Below are 21929 nucleotides of genomic sequence, written 5' to 3'. Positions count from 1 at the left end.
CCTGACTGTCTTCAAGAAAGCACTTTATAGGTGCCTGAAGTCAGTATCTGACCAGTCGGGCTGTGGTTCATTCGTCAGTTTATCTCCGACCAGCAGTAACAGCCTGGTTGATCAGGTTCTGATCCACCATGAGGCCTGACCACAGACTAGGCCACAGGGATGGTGACCCCCAAAACCCTCTCCAGGTATATTCCTGGTATAGAGTGGTAGGCCAGTCAAATGGTTTTCTAAAGGAAGCACTGTACAGTCACTGGAGGCTTTGAAAATGTTGATGTTAAACCAAGTGTTAATGCCAGGATGACATAAGTCAATCTCTGTTTCTGTAAATGCAAATAGGTAGCTGCACAGTAATTTTATTAAAATAATTTATTGAAAATATACTTTTTACATTTTTTTTGTCGGATGTGCCTGTGGCTTATGATTGTTAGTTTGCTGTTCTGCAAGTCTTGCCTTTTATTTGCCATGATTGGGAGTCAACTGTTATCCATGAATCATACAATATATAATGGAGAACACATGTAGAGTTGTCTTTTAGAGCTTGCATCATTCAGATGATAGGAACTACTGAAATTGTATTAAAATAATTGAAAATAGCTTGCTATAATACAGTACAGTGGACCCCCGCATAGCGAACGCCTTGCATAGCGAACAATCCGCATAGCGAACGCTTTGTTCGCTAAAATTTTGCCCCGCATAGTGGACAAAAACCCGCTCAGCGACCTTCGTCCGAGACGCGTCCAATGTGGGCCCTCAGCCAGCCTCACATGTGCCGCCCGTCCCATTGTTTACCAGCCAGCCTCCGCGGTAACATTCAAGCATACACTCGGAATATTTCGTATTATTACAGTGTTTTCGGTGCTGTTTGTGGAAAATAAGTGACCATGGGCCCCAAGAAAGCTTCTAGTGCCAACCCTACACCTCATAGGGTAAGAATACCCATTGAAATGAAGAAAGAGATCATTGATAAGTATGAAAGTGGAGTACGTATCACCGACCTGGTCAGGTTGTACAAGAAACCAAAATCAACCATCGCTTCTATTGTGGGCAAGAAAACGGCAATCAAGGAAGCTGTTGTTGCCAAAGGTTTAACTGTGTTTTCGAAACAAAGATCGCAAGTGATGGAAGATGTTGAGAGACTCTTATTGGTGTGGATAAATGAAAAACAGCTAGCAGGAGATAGCGTCTCTCAAGCGATCATATGTGAAAAGGCTAGGAAGTTGCATGACGATTTAATTAAAAAAATGCCTGCAACTAGTGATGATGTGAGTGAATTTAAGGCCAGCAAAGGTTGGTTTGAGAGATTTAAGAAGCGTAGTGGCATCCATAGTGTGATACGGCATGGTGAGGCTGCCAGTTCGGACCACAAAGCGGCTGAAAAATATGTGCATGAATTCAAGGAGTACATAGAAACTGAAGGACTGGAACCTGAACAAGTGTTTAATTGTGATGAAACAGGCCTGTTCTGGAAGAAAATGCCAAGCAGGACCTACATTACTCAGGAGGAAAAGGCACTCCCAGGACATAAGCCTATGAAAGACAGGCTTACTTTGTTGATGTGTGCCAATGCTAGTGGTGATTGCAAAGTTAAGCCTTTATTAGTGTATCACTCTGAAACTCCCAGAGCGTTCAGGCAAAAGAATGTCCTCAAGGATAATTTGTGTGTGCTGTGGAGGGCAAACAGTAAGGCATGGGTCACTAGGGAATTTTTCTATAACTGGTTACACCATGCATTTGCCCCCAATGTGAAAGATTACCTAACTGAAAAGAAATTAGACCTTAAGTGCCTCCTGGTGTTAGACAATGCCCCTGGTCATCCTACAGACGTGGCAGAGCGACTTTATGGGGACATGAGCTTCATTAAGGTGAAGTTTTTGCCTCCTAATACCACTCCTCTCCTGCAGCCCATGGACCAGCAGGTCATTTCCAACTTCAAGAAACTGTACACAAAAGCTCTGTTTCAAAAGTGCTTTGAAGTGACCACAGACACTGGATTGACTCTAAAAGAGTTTTGAAAGGATCACTTTAATATCCTCAGTTGTGTAAACCTTATAGGTAAGGCTTGGGAGGGAGTGACTAAGAGAACCTTGAACTCTGCTTGGAAGAAACTGTGGCCAGAATGTGTAGACAAAAGGGATTTTGAAGGGTTTGAGGCTAACCCTGAGAGGAGTAGTATACCAGTTGAGGAATCAATTGTGGAATTGGGGAAGTCCTTGGGGTTGGAGGTTAGTGGGGAGGATGTGGAAGAGTTGGTGGAGGAGGACAATGAAGAACTAACCACTGATGAGCTGATAGATCAACTTCAAGAGCAAGAGGCCAGACCTGGGGAAACTGGTTCAAAGGAGGGGAGAGAGAAATTGAAGGAATTGCCTACTTCAAAGATTAAGGAAATGTGTGCAAAATGGCTTGAAGTGCAAACCTTTTTTGATGAAAATCACCCTCACACAGCTATTGCAAGCCGTGCTGGTGGCTGTTACAATGACACTGTTGTGAACCACTTTAGACAAATCATAAAGGAACGAGAGGTACAGGCCACTATGGACAGATATGTTGTGCGAAAGAAGTCCAGTGACTCTGAAGCTGGTCCTAGTGGCATTAAAAGAAGAAGGGAAGTAACCCCAGAAAAGGACTTGCTACCTCAAGTCCTAATGGAAGGGGATTCCCCTTCTAAACACTAACACTCTCTCTCCCCTCCTCCCATCCCATCAATCATCACCAGATCTTCAATAAAAGTAAGTGTCATGTAATTGTGCATGCCTTTTTCAGTTTGTGTGTACTAAAATTAACATTTTTTTGTGGTAAAAAAAAATTTTTTTCATACTTTTGGGTGTCTTGCACGGATTAATTTTATTTCCATTATTTCTTATGGGGAAAATTAATTCGCATAGCGAACATTTCACATAACGACCAGCCCTCTTGCACGGATTAAGTTCGCTATGCGGGGGTCCACTGTATTTGAAAAGACTTGACAGGAATAAAAATAGTGACAATCAATAAGGCAAATAGATGCATATGCAGTGTTTTAAGTACAGTGGACCCCCGCCTTACAATATTAATCCGTTCCTGAGAGCTCATCGTAAGCCGAAATTATCGTAAGGCGAATTAATTTTCCCCATAAGAAATAATGGAAATCAAATTAATCCATGCAAGAGACCCCAAAGTATGAAAAAAAAAATTTTACCATATGAAATATTAATTTTAATACACACAAACTGAAGAATACATGCACAATTACTACTCTACTAAGAATAGAATACATGACACTTACCTTTATTGAAGATCTGGTGATGATTGATGGGATGGGAGGAGGGGAGAGTGTGGAAGTTGTTATTGTTTCATTAGGACTTGAGGTAGCAAGTCCTTTTCTGGGGTTGCTTCCCTTCTTCTTTTAATGCCACTAGGATCAGCTTGAGAGTCACTGGACCTGTCGCACAACAAATCTGTCCATAGAGGTCTGTACCTCCCGTTCCTTTAAGATTTGCCTAAAATGGGCCACAACATTGTCATTGTAATAGTCACCAGCACGGCTTGCAATAGCTGTGTTAGGATGATTTTCATCCATAAAGGTTTGCACTTCAACCCACTTTGCACACATTTCCTAAATCTTTGAAGTAGGCACAATGGATCCCACAACTGGCATAGGCTTCTCAGGGTTAGCCCCAAACCCTTCAAAATCTTTCTTAATTTCCATACTAATTCTCACCCTTTTTACCACAGGGTTGGCACTAGAAGCTTTCTTGGGGCCAATGGTGACTTTGCAGTTATAAGCACAAAAAACACTGGGATAAGGTAAAATGTACCGAATGTATGCATGGATGCGACCGCACTGGCTAGCTTGTAAACACTGGAACCCACGGGGCAGCTGAGGCCACACGTGGGACGCATCCCGGACGAATCACATAAGGCGAGTTTTTTATCATGAGGCGAGGCAAAATTTTTGCATTCAAATGATTCATATGGCGGATTTAACGTAAGGCGATGCGTTCGTAAGGCGGGGGTCCACTGTACTGTGCTTAATTTTTATTAGAGAGTATTCAGAATGTTTCTTAAATGTCCATTTACTTAGTAACTGAATACAGTGGAACCTCAAAAATCGAACTGCTCCCAACACGACCAATTATGTAAGTGTATTTTTGTAAGTGCTTTTATAAGTGTATTTTTGAGGGTCTGAAATGGACTAATCTAATTTACATTATTCCTGATGGGAATAAATTCATTCGGTAAAGGCACTTGAACACCCTTCTGGACCGAAGAAAGTTCGATATTTGAGGTTCCACTGTAGTTTAACTGCTGGTTATATCTGCTAAGTCACCTAGCAGCCTGGGAACTTGGGTTCTAATTTTTTTTACTTTTTCCCAAATAAAACATCTCCTGTGTCACAACTCGAACTTTTGTCCCTAATTCCTCTCTTTTCAAAAAAGGTCGCTCTAAATAAAGACTATGAATCACCATATATCTGCATTACTTCTCATAAGTAGCAGCTCAGGAAAGTACTAATTGGCAACTAAAATTAATGAAAAATATTAATCACCATGATCATGACAGAAACGTTAAAAGCAGGGGGTATATAGTGTTGGAGTGGTTTTTTTTTTTTTTTTTTTCCTCTCTCTCTCAACAGGTCGGCTGTCTCCCACCGAGGCAGGGTGACCCAAAAAAGAAAGAAAATCCCAAAAAGAAAATGCTTTCATCATTCAACACTTTCACCACACTCACACATTATCACTGTTTTTGAAGAGGTGCTCAGAATACAACAGTTTAGAAGCATATACGTATAACGATACACAACATATCCCTCCAAACTGCCAATATCCCAAACCCCTCCTTTAAAGCGCAGGCATTATACTTCCCATTTCCAGGACTCAAGTCCGACTATATGAAAATAACCGGCTTCCCTGAATCCCTTCACTAAATATTACCCTGCTCACACTCCAACAGATCGTCAGGTCCCAAATACCATTCGTCTCCATTCACTCCTATCTAACACGCTCACGCACGCTTGCTGGAAGTCCAAGCCCCTCGCCCACAAAACCTCCTTTACCCCCTCTCTCCAACCCTTTTGAGGACGACCCCTACCCCGCCTTCCTTCCCCTATAGATTTATATGCTTTCCATGTCATTCTACTTTGATCCATTCTCTCTAAATGACCAAACTACCTCAACAACCCCTCTTCTGCCCTCTGACTAATACTGTACTTTTATTAACTCCACACATTTTCCTAATTTCCACACTCCGAATTTTCTGCATAATATTTACACCACACATTGCCCTTAGACAGGACATCTCCACTGCCTCCAACCGTCTCCTCGCTGCTGGTTGGTATTTTTGTTTAATAAATGTATGCCTCGGTGGGAGACGACCGACTTGTTGAAAAAAAAAAAAAAATGTATGAAAGAGGGAAAGGTACCTAGGGATTGGCAGAGAGCATGTATAGTTCCTTTTTATAAAGGGAGGGGGGGACAAAAGGCTGTAAAAATTATAGAGGAATTAGTTTACCGAGTATACCAGGAAAAGTGTACAGTAGGGTTATTATTGAAAGAATTAGAGGTAAGAGAAGATGTAGAATTGCAGATGAGCAAGGAGGTTTTAGAGTGGGTAGGGGATATGTAGATCAAGTGTTTACATTGAAGCATATATGTGAACAGTATTTAGATAAAGATAGGGAAGTTTTCATTGCATTTATGGAGTTAGAAAAGGCATATGATAGTGGAGAGGGGAGCAATGTGGCAGATGTTGCAAGTATATGGAATAGGTGGTAAGTTAGTAAATGCTGTAAAGAGTTTTTATGAGGATGGTGAGGCTCAGGTTAGGGTGTGTAGAAGAGAGGGAGACTTCTTCCCGGTAAAAGTAGGTCTTAGACAGGGATGTGTAATGTCACCATGGTTGTTTATTATATTTATAGATGGGGTTATAAAAGAAGTAAATGCTAGGGTGTTCAGGAGAGGGGTGGCATTAAATTATGGGGAATCAAATACAAAATGGGAATTGACACAGTTGCTTTTTTCTGATGATACTGTGCTTATGGGAGACTCTAAAGAAAAATTGCAAAGGTTAGTGGACGAGTTTGGGAGAGTGTGTAAAGGTAGAAAGTTGAAAGCAAATATAGAAAAGAGTAAGGTGATTAGGGTATCAAATGATTTAGATAAAGAAAAATTGGATATCAGATTGGAGAGGAGGAGTATGGAAGAAGTGAATGTTTTCAGATATTTGGGAGTTGACGTGTCAGCGGATGGATTTATGAAGGATGAGGTTAATCATAGAATTGATGAAGGAAAAAAGGTGAGTGGTGCGTTGAGGTATATGTAGAGACAAAAAACGTTATCTATGGAGGCAAAGAAGGGAATGTATGAAAGTATAGTGGTACCAACACTCTTATATAGGTGTGAAGCTTGGGTTCTAAATGCTGTAGTGAAGAGATGGTTGGAGGCAGTGGAGATGTCCTGTCTAAGGGCAATGTGTGGTGTAAATATTATGCAGAAAATTCGGAGTGTGGAAATTAGGAGAAGGTGTGGAAATTCGGAAAAGGTGTGGAGTTAATAAAAGTATTAGTAAGAGGGCTGAAGAGGGGTTGTTGAGGTGGTTTGGTCATTTAGAGAGAATGGATCAAAGTAGAATGACATGGAGAGCGTATAAATCTGTAGGGGAAGGAAGGCAGGGTAGGGGTCGTCCTCAAAAAGGTTGGAGGGAGGGGGTAAAAGAGGTTTTGTGGGCGAGGGGCTTGGACTTCCAGCAAGCATGCACGAGCGTGTTAGATAGGAGTGAATGGAGACAAATGGTATTTGGGACTTGACGAGCTGTTGGAGTGTGAGCAGGATAATATTTAGTGAAGAGATTCAGAGAAACCAGTTATTTTTATATATCGAACTTGAGTCCTGGAAATGGGAAGTACAGTGCCTGCACTTTAAAGAAATGGTTTGGGATAATGGCAGTTTGGAGGGATATGTTTGTGTATCTTTATACGTATATGCTTCTAAACTGTTGTATTCTGAGCACCTCTGCAAAAACAGTGATTGTGTGAGTGAGGTGAAAGTGTTGAATGATGATGAAAGTATTTTCTTTTGGGGGATTTTTTCTTTCTTTTTGGGTCGCCATGCTTCGGTGGGAGACGGTCGACTTGTTAAAAAAATATATATTTACGTTATTAATCATAAGTAGCTACTCAGAAAATTACTAATTGGCAACTCTATATACTGGTGTCTACTACTTCTTTTCTCATTGTATTTCACAGAGGAGTGTATCAGTGAGCACTGCTTGTCTGACAATATTTTTACGGGTATAGCCTAACGTTAACACAGGAAAGAGTGGAGCTGTTGTCAAAGGGGATTGGCATACCACAATTTATCAGTTGTCAGCATCATGTTCTGGACAGGATTGTCTGTTTGGTAATGGATGAAAATCTTGATGCTAAATCCAGTTCTCCAAACATCGAGTATCCATTTGTATCCCAACTGGTGAAAAATTATGAGGAACTAAAGGCACAGTTTGTTAATGGAACAGAAGAGATCCTCCATAAATCAGAATGGAGAGATGATATGAAGTTTTTGTACCATCTAACACAAGTGTTTAGATTCTTTAAAGAAAAAGGGCACTTTCCTTTGATTAACTTTCAAGAAATTCCAAACATCACCAATGCGAGGTGGAATTCAAGAGCCATTCTAGCTATTCTTGCATTCATTCTTATATATACAAGATGGAAGACTGTGGAAAAAATATGCAGATTCATTTCATACACATGGGTAGATTATTGGTTTGAAGATTGAGACACTTATGCAACATATGGGAATCTTTATTCAGGAAACGTTTTGCCATACAGTGGCTTCATCAGCCACTGTATGGCAAAACGTTTCCTGAATAAGATTCCCATATGTTGCATAAGTGTGTCAATCTTCAACGTGTTGGTTTTTTTTAAACCATTTATCACAACTGTCAGACACTGCAGCATCATGGGATCTTGCTACAAAGAATTATTCAACACTTGTCCAACCTTTGGACAAAGACCTAGTTAGACTAGTGGATGGTTCCACTATGACCCCGCCTACTCCTGCTTCGCCTCACCTGACGAGAGTATATTAGCCATTCTACAAGACTGATGGACTGAACACATCGACTCCAGGCTGAGGGACTGATTACCTCAAACTCCTCCTCTCCTTACACCTTTCTGCTTTGTATTGGACTAATGAAGCCACTGTGTGGCAAAACGTTTCCTGTATAAAGATTCCCATATGTTGCATAAGTGTCTCAATCTTCAACTTGTCGGTTTTTTAAACCATTCATCACAGATTATTGGTTTACTGATCGGATGTATGATGAAAATGACTTAAAGAATTTGTCAGAGATATTGAAACCTTACAAAAAAGCACTGAAATTCTTGAAAAATCACTGGAAGCAAGAGCTGTCCGCACTCAATATACCAAGAAGTATAATCAGTGTGCTGAACGTGCAATCAAAGTTATGCAGGAACTGCATGCTGCATGCAAAAACAAAAACAAACTGCAGCTTGGGTTTATTCTAAGCAATATGTACAAACATGATAATGATGATGCTGTAAGCTGTTTTATTTGTTATTAATATTACATGCAATATGCATTCAAGTTACTTGTTTTTGTTACTCGTTTTTTTTCATTCAGGGGTGATATTTTCTAAAAAGATATTGAAATGAAAGGTCATTTCTTTGCTTTTAGGCAAAAGTTCATCTGATTAAGGTACAGGAATGTTACGTTGTGAAAAAGTTATAACCCTAGTGGGCACACTCCTCTCATTGTCTCTTCTGAGCTTAAACTGGAGACCTCCAAGCCTCTTCAACACTCATTTCTCAGTGAAACCAACTTGTGTGTAAAGAATAAATTTCCATTGTTTAGTACTCTGTTTTATTTTATGTTCATTAAAAAATTCAAATACATTTCTATATAGCTAACTGTGCATTATGAGTGATAACATTGGGTAAATGTTGAAAGGTGAGGGTCATGAATTAATCATTCTAGTTTAATTTTTGTCTTTACATGGTATATTGTATATTTCGCGAGTTCACTGTACTTTTATAATTCAACAGGTAAGAGAGGTGTTAACAACCTGTCTCTCACACGAGCTGGTAGAAACTGAAGAATTCAAGGAAGCTGATAAAATGTTGAGACTTATGGCTCGTGAAGAACTTTTACCCATCGTGACAAATATAATTGGTATATTAATAGGTAAGAAACCAAACTTAGATTTTAGTTCACCCCCATACAGAAAAGTTAGTACTGTATGTGGGAACATATTAACAGATACATCTAAGACATGTAGTAGTGAGAGCTGGTATTGTAATGTGTATGTGCACTTTACTTAGGAGTCTGTGGAGACAAAGAACTTTGTCCTTGGAGGCAAAGAAGGGAATGTACGAGAGTATAGTTTTACCAATGCTCTTATATGGGTGTGAAGCATGGGTGATGAATGTTGCAGCGAGGAGAAGGCTGGAGGCAGTGGAGATGTCATGTCTGAGGGCAATGTGTGGTGTGAATATAATGTAGAGAATTTGTAGTTTGGAAGTTAGGAGGAGGTGCGGGATTACCAAAACTGTTGTCCAGAGGGCTGAGGAAGGGTTTTGAGGTGGTTCGGACATGTAGAGAGAATGGAGCGAAACAGAATGACTTCAAGAGTGTATCAGTCTGTAGTGGAAGGAAGGCGGGGTAGGGGCCGGCCTAGGAAAGGTTGGAGGGACGGGGTAAAGGACGTTTTGTGTGTGAGGGACTTGGACTTCCAGCGGGCATGCGTGAGCGTGTTTGATAAGAGTGAATGGAGACAAATGGTTTTTAATACTTGACGTGCTGTTGGAGTGTGAGCAAAGTAACATTTATAAAGGGATTCAGGGAAACTGGCAGGCCGGGCTTGAGTCCTGGAGATGGGAAGTACAGTGGACCCTCGACCAACGATGGCATCGATTAACGATAAATCCGACCAGCAATACATTTTAATGCAAAAATTTTGCCTCGACTAGTGCTAAAAAACTCAACCAACACTATTCGTTCCGTCTGAGACGCGTCCACTTCTGGCCAGTGTTCACAAGCCAGCCAGCCACCGCAGTCGCTTCCAAGCATACAATCGGAACATTTCATATTATCACAGCCTTTTTAGTGATTGCACCTGCAAAATAAGTCACCATGGGCCCCAAGAAAGCTTCTAGTGCCAACCCTACAGCAAAAAGGGTGAGAATTACTATGGATATGAAGAAAGAGATCATTGTTAAGTATGAAAGTGGAGTGCGTGTCTCCGAGCTGGCCAGGTTGTACACAAAACCCCAATCAACCATCGACACTATTGTGGCCAAGAAAACGGCAATCAAGGAAGCTGTTATTGCCAGAGGTGCAACTTGTTTTCGAAACTGAGATCGCAAGTGATAGAAGATGTTGAGAGACTGTTATTGGTGTGGATAAATGAAAAACAGATAGCAGGAGATAGCATCTCTCAAGCGATCATATGTGAAAAGGCTGGGAAGTTGCATGAGGATTTAATTAGAAAAATGCCAGTAACTAGTGGTGATGTGAGTGAATTTAAGGCCAGCAAAGGTTTGTTTGAGAGATTTAAGAATCGTAGTGGCATACATAGTGTGATAAGGCATGGTGAGGCTGCCAGTTTGGGCCAAAAAGCAGCTGAAAAATATGTGCAGGAATTCAAGGAGTACATAGACAGTGAAGAATTGAAACCTGAACAAGTGTTTAATTGTGACACTGACAATGTTGTGAAACACTTTAGGAATGTCATAAAGGAACAGGAGGTACAGGCCTCTATGGACAGATATGTTGTGTGACAGAGGTACAGTGACTCTCAAGCTGGTCCTAGTGGCATTAAAAGAAGAAGGGAAGTAACCCCGAAAAAGGACTTGCCACCTCAAGTCCTAATGGAAAGGGATTCCCCTTCTAAACATGAAAACCATCAACACTCTCCCCTCCTCCCATCCCATCAATCATCATCAGATCTTCAATAAAGGTAAGTGTCATGTAACTGTGCATGTCTTCTTCAGTTTGTGTGTATTAAAATTAATATTTCATGTGGTAAAAAAATTTTTTTCAATACTTTTGGGTGTCTTGCACGGATTAATTTCATTTCCATTATTTCTTATGGGGAAAATTAACTCGACTAACGATAATTTCGATTAACGATGAGCTCTCAGGAACGGATTAATATCGCTGGTCGAGGGTCCACTGTACAGTGCCTGCACTCTGAAGGAGGGGTGTTAATGTTGCAGTTTAAAAACTGTAGTGTAAAGCACCCTTCTGGCAAGACAGTGATGGAGTGAATGATGGTGAAAGTTTTTCTTTTTTGGGCCACCCTGCCTTGGTGGGAATCGGCCAGTGTGTTAATAATAAAAAAATAATGTGCACTTTAGCAGTGCCACACAAACTGCAACTTTCAAGAAACTTTTTATTGGTAGTGAATATTATAAAGTTTGTTTTTAGCACAAATTTTGGTGTATAAACATGTATATAGCTCTTAGTACCACCAGGTAATCCTGACCAATTGAAATGAAAAACCTTTTCGTATATATTTTTGAACCCTTGATTGGTGTCCACTTTAGCTCTGTAATTTTTCAGTTTATTCCATATCAAAAACAATATACTCAGATCACAACATAATTGAGGTTCAGTCATGTATGCGTGGAGCCCCAGACCGACATAATGAGACTAGTCACGAGGGAGCATTCACCAAATTCAACTTCAATAACAAAAACATAAAGTGGGACCAAGTAAACCAATTCCTAACCGATATAAGCTGGGAAGATATACTAAGCAACACAGACCCCAACTTATGCCTAGAACAGATTAACTCGGTGGCACTCGATGTTTGCACAAGGCTTATTCCTCTAAGAAAAAGGAGGAGTAGATGTAAAATAGAGAGACAGGCGCTCCCTTTACAGGCGACAGAAAAGAATAACAGAGCGGCTAAAAGAGGTCAATATATCTGAAATGCGTAGGGAGACACTGGTCAGAGAAATAGCAAGCATCGAACTTAAGCTAAAAGAATCCTTTAGGAGTCAGGAATCGCGGGAAGAACTAAAAGCCATAAATGAAATCGAAAGAAACCCAAAGTATTTCTTCTCCTATGCCAAATCAAAATAGAGAACAACGTCCAGTATTGGGCCCCTACTTAAACAAGATGGGTCCTACACAGATGACAGCAAGGAAATGAGTGAGCTACTCAAGTCCCAGTATGAGTCAGTTTTTAGCAAGCCGATAACCAGACTGAGAGTCGAAGATCAAAATGAATTTTTTATGAGAGAGCCACAAAATTTGATTAACACAAGCCTATCCGATGTTATCCTGACGCCAAATGACTTCGAACAGGCGATAAATGACATGCCCATGCACTCTGCCCCAGGGCCAGACTCATGGAACTCTGTGTTCATCAAGAACTGCAAGAAGCCCCTATCACGAGCCTTTTCCATCCTATGGAGAGGGAGCATGGACACGGGGGTCGTCCCACAGTTACTAAAAACAACAGACGTAGCCCCACTCCACAAAGGGGGCAGTAAAGCAACAGCAAAGAACTACAGACCAATAGCACTAACATCCCATATCATAAAAATCTTTGAAAGGGTCCTAAGAAGCAAGATCACCACCCATCTAGAAACCCATCAGTTACACAACCCAGGGCAACATGGGTTTAGAACAGGTCGCTCCTGTCTGTCTCAACTATTGGATCACTACGACAAGGTCCTAAATGCACTAGAAGACAAAAAGAATGCAGATGTAATATATACAGACTTTGCAAAAGCCTTCGACAAGTGTGACCATGGCATAATAGCGCACAAAATGCGTGCTAAAGGAATAACAGGAAAAGTCGGTCGATGGATCTATAATTTCCTCACTAACAGAACACAGAGAGTAGTCGTCAACAGAGTAAAGTCCGAGGCAGCTACGGTGAAAAGCTCTGTTCCACAAGGCACAGTACTCGCTCCCATCTTGTTCCTCATCCTCATATCCGACATAGACAAGGATGTCAGCCACAGCACCGTGTCTTCCTTTGCAGATGACACCCGAATCTGCATGACAGTGTCTTCCATTGCAGACACTGCAAGGCTCCAGGCGGACATCAACCAAATCTTTCAGTGGGCTGCAGAAAACAATATGAAGTTCAACGATGAGAAATTTCAATTACTCAGATATGGTAAACATGAGGAAATTAAATCTTCATCAGAGTACAAAACAAATTCTGGCCACAAAATAGAGCGAAACACCAACGTCAAAGACCTGGGAGTGATCATGTCGGAGGATCTCACCTTCAAGGACCATAACATTGTATCAATCGCATCTGCTAGAAAAATGACAGGATGGATAATGAGAACCTTCAAAACTAGGGAGGCCAAGCCCATGATGACACTCTTCAGGTCACTTGTTCTATCTAGGCTGGAATATTGCTGCACACTAACAGCACCTTTCAAGGCAGGTGAAATTGCCGACCTAGAAAATGTACAGAGAACTTTCACGGCGCGCATAACGGAGATAAAACACCTCAATTACTGGGAGTGCTTGAGGTTCCTAAACCTGTATTCCCTGGAACGCAGGAGGGAGAGATACATGATTATATACACCTGGAAAATCCTAGAGGGACTAGTACCGAACTTGCACACGAAAATCACTCACTACGAAAGCAAAAGACTTGGCAGACGATGCACCATCCCCCCAATGAAAAGCAGGGGTGTCACTAGCACATTAAGAGACCATACAATAAGTGTCAGGGGCCCGAGACTGTTCAACTGCCTCCCAGCACACATAAAGGGGATTACCAACAGACCCCTGGCAGTCTTCAAGCTGGCACTGGACAAGCACCTAAAGTCAGTTCCTGATCAGCCGGGCTGTGGCTCGTACGTTGGTTTGCGTGCAGCCAGCAGCAACAGCCTGGTTGATCAGGCTCTGATCCACCAGGAGGCCTGGTCACAGACCGGGCCGCGGGGGCGTTGACCCCCGGAACTCTCTCCAGGTAAACTCCAAGCACATGCATAAGTATGATTTTAGAAGACTATCTGTCTGACAGTTTTGAAAAGTGCCGGGCAACTTCTGTATGGAAGACAGTGCCCCTTGCCATACTGCCAAAGATATGAAAGATTGGCTAAATGATTGTGAAATTCCGCATGTTAAAGACTGGCCTGGTAACACACTGGACTTAAATCTGATGGAGAACATTTGGAACCTCATTAAGTGTAAGGTTTGTGGCATAATCACGTGTGTCCTCTTAACCTGAAAATCTCAAGCACCATTCATTGGGTGTGGGAGGGTACTGACTCTTCTAGCCTTATCAGTGCCTAGGAGATTTTAGAAGTGCATCAAGAAGAAGGGCAAGCTTATGAACTACTAATTTATACGAGGAACTCGAAAATATTTTGGTATTTAATTTTTAAAACGGTAGTTTATGGTGAGCATCCTCATTATCTGTGTGATCTATTTATGTATATGCGTATATATGATGCCTACTGTAGTATATTCTGATACCCATGTGGCTTATTGGGGTGTGTAGTTTACAGCCATGCCATCTTGCTCTTGTTATAACCTGATTAGTATCCTATATACAGCAGGGCCCCGCTTTACGGCGTTCCGCTAATACGGACATTTCAAATTATGACCAAAACTCGCTATACGGCTCCCCCCACCTGTCTTTCTAATACGGTCACAGCTGCCCACCGAGTTTGTTTACATTCTCCCTGAGCACATCTCCTTATTATGTCTGGAAACTTTCCAAAATTTCAAGTGTTTTAAAGTTATTGTATACAGTGGACCCCCGCATAGCGAACGCCTTGCATAGCGAACAATCCGCATAGCGAACGCTTTGTTCGCTAAAATTTTGCCCCGCATAGTGGACAAAAACCCGCTCAGCGACCTTCGTCCGAGACGCGTCCAATGTGCGGCCTCAGCCAGCCTCACATGTGCCGCCCGTCCCATTGTTTACCAGCCAGCCTCCGCGGTAACATTCAAGCATACACTCGGAATATTTCGTATTATTACAGTGTTTTCGGTGCTGTTTCTGGAAAATAAGTGACCATGGGCCCCAAGAAAGCTTCTAGTGCCAACCCTGTGGTAAAAAGGGTGAGAATTAGTATGGAAATTAAGAAAGATTTTGAAGGGTTTGGGGCTAACCCTGAGAAGCCTATGCCAGTTGTGGAATCCATTGTGCCTACTTCAAAAATTAAGGAAATGTGTGCACAGTGGGTTGAACTGCAAACCTTTATGGGTGAAAATCACCCTGACACAGCTGTTGCAAGCCGTGCTGGTGACTATTTCAATGACAATGTTGTGGCCCATTTTAGACAAATCGTAAAGGAACGGGAGGTACAGAGCTCTATGGACAGATTTGTTGTGCGACAGAGGTCCAGTGACTCTCAAGCTGGTCCTAGTGGCATTAAAAGAAGAAGGGAAGTAACCCCGGAAAAGGACTTGCTACCTCAAGTCCTAATGGAAGGGGATTCCCCTTCTAAACACTAACACTCTCTCTCCCCTCCTCCCATCCCATCAATCATCACCAGATCTTCAATAAAAGTAAGTGTCATGTAATTGTGCATGCCTTTTTCAGTTTGTGTGTACTAAAATTAACATTTTTTTGTGGTAAAAAAAATTTTTTTTCATACTTTTGGGTGTCTTCCACGGATTAATTTTATTTCCATTATTTCTTATGGGGAAAATTAATTCGCATAGCGAACATTTCGCATAACGACCAGCCCTCTTGCACGGATTAAGTTCGCTATGCGGGGGTCCACTGTATTTTATATGTATTGTACTTGATAATTAAACTTGTGTACACCTGTACCTAAATAAACTTACACACTGTGCTGGCATGTAGGTACACATTAAAATCACAGTCTTTCTACTCTTGATGCAATAATAATAATAATAATAATAATATCTTGGGCGCATTAATGTCGCATATTACGTTAATATAGACATTTCCCTTAATCTATATATGATATTTTTTTCAAAATTATATAAGAAACACATTATGTAACACACAAACATGATACATGCACCCACAGTATAAAAATTTATACAAATATATATGAGATGTTTACCAAACGGTTTGTAGAAGTTTCGGAAGAATTACGTTTTCTCTAGCCCATCACCTGTTACTAGGGATAACTGTAGAAAAATATTCCTTTCGTATGCCTTCACTTTATAGCTATAATTCTGTACTAACTTGTACACAGTGTAAGAGTATTTGTTTCGTGATTTAATTATTATAATAATAAAAATATTATAAGGTAAAAGTTTCACAAACTCTTACAAATGTACATGAATGAACTAAAACTGGACACGTATTAATACCGTCTATTTCGCCTGACCGAGTGATCGTCAACAACCTGTTCAGTTTGTTTGTTTATGCTGTCTGAGCTCGGTGTATCATTAAATGTTGTATATTACGTTAATATACACATTTTCATTAATCCATCCGTGATATTTTTTTCAAAATTATATAATAAACACGATACATAACATAAATACATAACAATATGTGTAGAGAACCTAGGATAACCCAAAAAAGTCAGAGTGACTTACTTCCATTGCCTTCACTCAGAGCATCATTTCTTCTCAAAATGATGTTACATGAGAATGGGAGTGTTCTTCTTTATTTATTCTACCGTATCAATGTAGAGACAACCTGTACACAATGTAACTTGTACACAAACCAGACGTGTACACTGTTTACAAAACTTACCTTCGCCTGGTTTGTTTACATAACTCTGCGCCTGTCCTCTCTCATGCACTCATTCTTTCTCTCTGGTATGGTAGCCTGCCTGACTACCATACATACCACACTTGATTTTTTACAATAAATACTACTCATCTCACCCTATATTTTAAGGTAAGTAATGAGTGAACTGTATATACATTTTATCGCTCTGGGATGCTTAAATATCATAGAATAGTATGTGTGGGTGGGGTGGCCTGGTATGGTAGCCTGGCTGACTACCATACATACCACACTTGATTTCTTACAATAAATACTACTTGTCTCACCCTAGATTAAGACTATAAATATTTTAAGGTAAGTAATGAGTGCACTATGTGTGTATTGTACTTTTTTATTGTTTTTTTGATGCCTGGTTCTATTGCTAACATAATATATGTTAGTGTAAACTTGTTATTTAGTGTTTGTATGCATTTGTAAGTGGAAAAAAAGGGTGTTCCACTTTACGGCGGTTTCCGCTTTACGGCGGTAGCCTGGAACCTAACCCGCCGTATAAGTGGGGCCCTCCTGTATATTGAAAATGCTTTTATTGAGAGATCTTAATAGAGTAGTAAAATTTTTTGACTTAGTAAATAAGACAGAGCATGAGAGTTTTAACATTTTGTTTAAGAAGTCTATTCATCCGCCAGGAACTTCACAAATATAATACTGCAACTTGTACATATTTTTTTTTATTTACTTGCATGTTAATAAGAGATGACAAGTATCTTAAGGTGGCTTTAACAGTGATATCTGTGATTTTTTTTTTTTTATCCACAGAATGGGTTGAGAAGGATGAAAATTTATTGCACTTGCATGATGAATTATCCCTTATGTTAGGACGTTTGAATAGTTTGGACCAGCTGGACCAAGTAAATGATAACTCTATAACTGAAGAAATGCAAATCAGCATCCAGTCATCAGACAGATTCCACCTGAAGGAGGTCAGTAACACACTGCTGTCCTAGCTTGTATATAGATAGTGTTCCCTTTAAAGTTAAATCATCTAGTGCAGGGGTTTTCAACCTTTTGACACCTACAGATCAGTAAAAATATGAGAAATATTTCACAGACTGCTAAGGCAGAAATAAAAACCATTATTTATATATAATAGTATAGTTTTTTATTTTGTGTTAGTTTTTAAATCTAATAATATAAACTAAAAATTCTGTAGCTACTTAAAATAACCAGAACCCAAACAGTAAACAAAAATGATGATAATATTTAATAATAGAACATCTTTGTTGCGCCCCCTGAACTGGATGCAATGTACTGTATATTTAATATTCTGTATATATTTTATTATATTTTTATATTATTTTTATATTTTTATATTATTTTATATATATTTTATTGCTGGTGTCTTTTGTCTGTCTCATAAATATGCAAGATTACAGGTATGTCTTGCTACTTCTACTTACACTTAGGTCACACTACACATACATGTACACATTTATTTATACACACTCATCTGAGTTTTCTTTGATTTTATCTTAATAGTTCTTGATCTTATTACTTTTCCTTTTATATCCATGGGGAAGTGGAATAAGAATCCTTTCCTCGGTAAGCCATGCGTGTTGTAAAAGTCAACTAAAATGCCGGGAACAATGGGCTAGTAACCCCTTTTCCTGTAAAGATTACTAAAAAGAATAAGAAGAAGAAAGTTGTCAAAGTGGGAAGTCTGAATGTGCGTGGATGTTGTGCAAATGATAAGAAAGAGATGATTGTGGATGTTATGAATGAGAAGAAGCTGGATGTCCTGGCTTTAAGTGAAACAAAGCTGAAGGGGGTGGGAGAGTTTCAGTGGAGAGGAATAAATGGGATTAGGTCAGGGGTTTCAAATAGTTAGAGCTAAAGAAGGAGTAGCAATAATGTTGAAGGATAAGCTATGGCAGGAAAAGAGGGACTATAAATGTATTAATTCAAGGATTATGTGGAGTAAATAAAGGTTGGATGTGAAAAGTGGGTTATAGGAAGCGTATATGCACCTGGAGAAGAGAGAAGTGTAGAGGAGAGAGAGATATTTTGGGAAATGTTGAGTGAATGCATGGGGAGTTTTGAACCAAGTGTGAGAGTACTTGTGGTTGGGGATTTCAATGCTAAAGTGGGTAAAAATGTTGTGGAGGGAGTAGTAGGTAAATTTGGGGTGCCAGGGGTAAATGTAAATGGGGAGCCTTTAATTGAGCTATGTGTAGAAAGAGATTTGGCAATAAGTAATAGATATTTTATGAAAAAGAGGATAAATAAATATACAAGGTATGATGTAGCACATAATGAAACTAGTTTGTTAGATTATGTATTGGTGGATAAAAGGTTAATGGGTAGGGTCCAGGATGTACATGTTTATAGAGGGGCAACTGATATATCGGATCATTATTTAGTTGTAGCTACAGTTAGAGTAAGAGGTAGATGGGAAAAGAGGAAGGTGGCAACAACAAGTAGGAGGGAAGTGAAAGTGTATAAACTAAGGGAGGAGGAAGTTCGGGTGAGATATAAGCAACTATTGTCAGAAAGGTGGGCTAGTGCAAAGATGAGTAGTGGGGGGGTTGAAGAAGGTTGGAGTAGTTTTAAAAATGCAGTATTAGAATGTGGAGCAGAAGTTTGTGGTTATAGGAGGGTGGGGGCAGGAGGAAAGAGGAGTGATTGGTGGAATGATGAAGTAAAGGGTGTGATAAAAGAGAAAAAGTTAGCTTATGAGAGGTTTTACAAAGCAGAAGTGTTATAAGAAGAAGAGAGTATATGGAGAGTAAAAGAAAGGTAAAGAGAGTGGTGAGAGAGTGCAAAAGGAGAGCAGATGATATAGTGGGAGAGGCACTGTCAAGAAATTTTAATGAAAATAAGAAAAAAATTTGGAGTGAGTTAAACAAGTTAAGAAAGCCTAGGGAAAATATGGATTTGTCAGTTATAAACAGAGTAGGGGAGTTAGTAGATGGGGAGAGGGAGGTATTAGGTAGATGGCGAGAATATTTTGAGGAACTTTTAAATGTTGAGGAAGAAAGAGAGGCGGTAATTTCATGCACTGGCCAGGGAGGTATACCATCTTTTAGGAGTGAAGAAGAGCAGAATGTAAGTGTGGGGGAGGTATGTGAGGCATTACGTAGAATGAAAGGGGGTAAAGCAGCTGGGACTGATGGGATCATGACAGAAATGTTAAAAGCAGGGGGGGATATAGTGTTTGAGTGGTTGGTACTTTTGTTTAATAAATGTATGAAAGAGAGGAAGGTACCTAGAGATTGGCAGAGAGCATGTATAGTCCCTTCATATAAAATAAAGGGAAGGGGGACAAAAGAGATTGTAAAAATTATAGAGGAATAAGTTTACCGAGTATACCAGGAAAAGTGTACGGTAGGGTTATTATTGAAAGAATTAGAGGTAAGACAGAATGTAGGATTGCGGATGAGCAAGGAGGTTTCAGAGTGGGTAGGGGATGTGTAGATCAAGTGTTTACATTGAAGCATTTATGTGAACAGTATTTAGATAAAGGTAGGGAAGTTTTTATTGCATTTATGGATATAGAAAAGGCATATGATAGAGTGGATAGGGGAGCAATGTGGCAGATGTTGCAAGTATATATGGAATAGGTGGTAAGATACTAAAAGCTGTAAAGAGTTTTTATGAGGATAGTGAGGCTCAGGTTAGGGTGTGTAGAAGAGAGGGAGACTTCTTCCCGGTAAAAGTAGGTCTTAGACAGGGATGTGTAATGTCACCATGGTTGTTTATTATATTTATAGATGGGGTTATAAAAGAAGTAAATGCTAGGGTGTTCAGGAGAGGGGTGGGATTACCCAGGGAGGTGCTACCGTCCTGCCAGGTGACTGTGAAACAGAAACCTGTAACTGTTTTACATGATGGTAGGATTGCTGGTGTCTCTTTTCTGTCTCAAACACGCTGGATAACAGGTATATCTTGCTACTTCTGCTTACACTTAGGTCACACTACACAGGCAAGCACATGCATATACACCTACCATCCGACTTACGACCTGCTCTGGTGGCCTGGTGGTTAACGCTCTCGCTTCACACGGTGAGGGCCTGGGTTCGATTCCCAGCCAGAGTAGAAACATTGGACGTGTTTCTTTCCACCTGTTGTCTATGTTCCCCATCAGTAAAATGGGTACCTGGGTGTTAGTCGACTGGTGTGGGTCGCATCCTGGGACACTGACCTAAGGAGGCCTGGTCACAGACCGGGCTGCGGGGGCGTTGACCCCCGGAACTCTCTCCAGATAAACTCTCCAGATAAACATAATTGGTCGAGTTTGGAGCTGATCGTTATCCGGGGGTCCACTGTATTTCATTCCAGAAGTATGTTCAGGTGCCTGTACTGAACGAATTTGTTCCCATAAGGAATATTGTGAATTAGATTAGTCCATTTCAGACCGCCAAACATACACGTATAAACGCACTTACATAAATACACTTACGTAATTGGTCGCATTGGGAGCTGATCGTAAAGCGGGGTTCCACTGTATATAGATTTACCACACCTATAAAAGACAAACTTTTTTAAATGCGTTGACTATCTCTTTCTGAGATAGTGACCCAGAAAAAAGGAAACACATTCCCTATCATTCCATCATTCATTCAGAGCTGAATACACTTAGAAAGTAATATCCAAGACACTTGCTATAGTAGGTTGGTAGACAGGAACCACCCAGGGAGGTACTACCGTCCTGCCAGGTGACTGTGAAACAGAAACCTGTAACTGTTTTACATGATGGTAGGATTGCTGGTGTCTCTTTTCTGTCTCAAACACGCTGGATAACAGGTATATCTTGCTACTTCTGCTTACACTTAGGTCACACTACACAGGCAAGCACATGCATATACACCTACCATCCGACTTACGACCTGCTCGACATACGTCCACTCGACTTACGACCGTGCATCTGGCAGCTGGGCTGGGCCGGCTGATGCACACCACTGTACAATATTTGACAATACTCGCGGCGGCAATGCGTCATGCAGGCAGCATCAGTTTGAGTAACCCTGTCCTATCAGCAGCATCATACTGTATTAACTGTACTAACTGTCTACCTGTGTGTCTGTCTACCTGTGTGTCTGTCTACCTGAATGTCTGTCTGTCTACCTGTGTCTGTCTGTCTTTCTGTCTGCTTGTCTGTCTCAGAGCCACTCATTAAGAGTGTAATTGGTCTTGAAGATGCCATATTAATAATGATAATAACAATAATAATCACTGAGGTGCATTAAATGTGTATAAAACGTTGATATAGACATTTTGCTTAATCCATC

General features: G+C 40.5%; 1 protein-coding gene across 1 annotated transcript in view; it reads left to right on the top strand.

Moving 5' to 3' along the window:
- Orc3 (origin recognition complex subunit 3) overlaps positions 1-21929 on the top strand; it is a 92877-nt gene that overhangs the window by 56441 nt on the left and 14507 nt on the right. The window contains exons 10-11 of the mRNA XM_070099974.1: positions 9044-9182; positions 17461-17624. Of these exons, the coding sequence (XP_069956075.1) occupies positions 9044-9182; positions 17461-17624 (303 nt within the window). The remainder of the gene's footprint in view (positions 1-9043; positions 9183-17460; positions 17625-21929) is intronic.

The sequence above is a fragment of the Cherax quadricarinatus genome, chromosome 71 (assembly GCF_038502225.1).
Source record: "Cherax quadricarinatus isolate ZL_2023a chromosome 71, ASM3850222v1, whole genome shotgun sequence".
Taxonomy (NCBI): domain Eukaryota; kingdom Metazoa; phylum Arthropoda; class Malacostraca; order Decapoda; family Parastacidae; genus Cherax; species Cherax quadricarinatus.
This window is presented reverse-complemented; position numbering and strand designations above follow the sequence as displayed.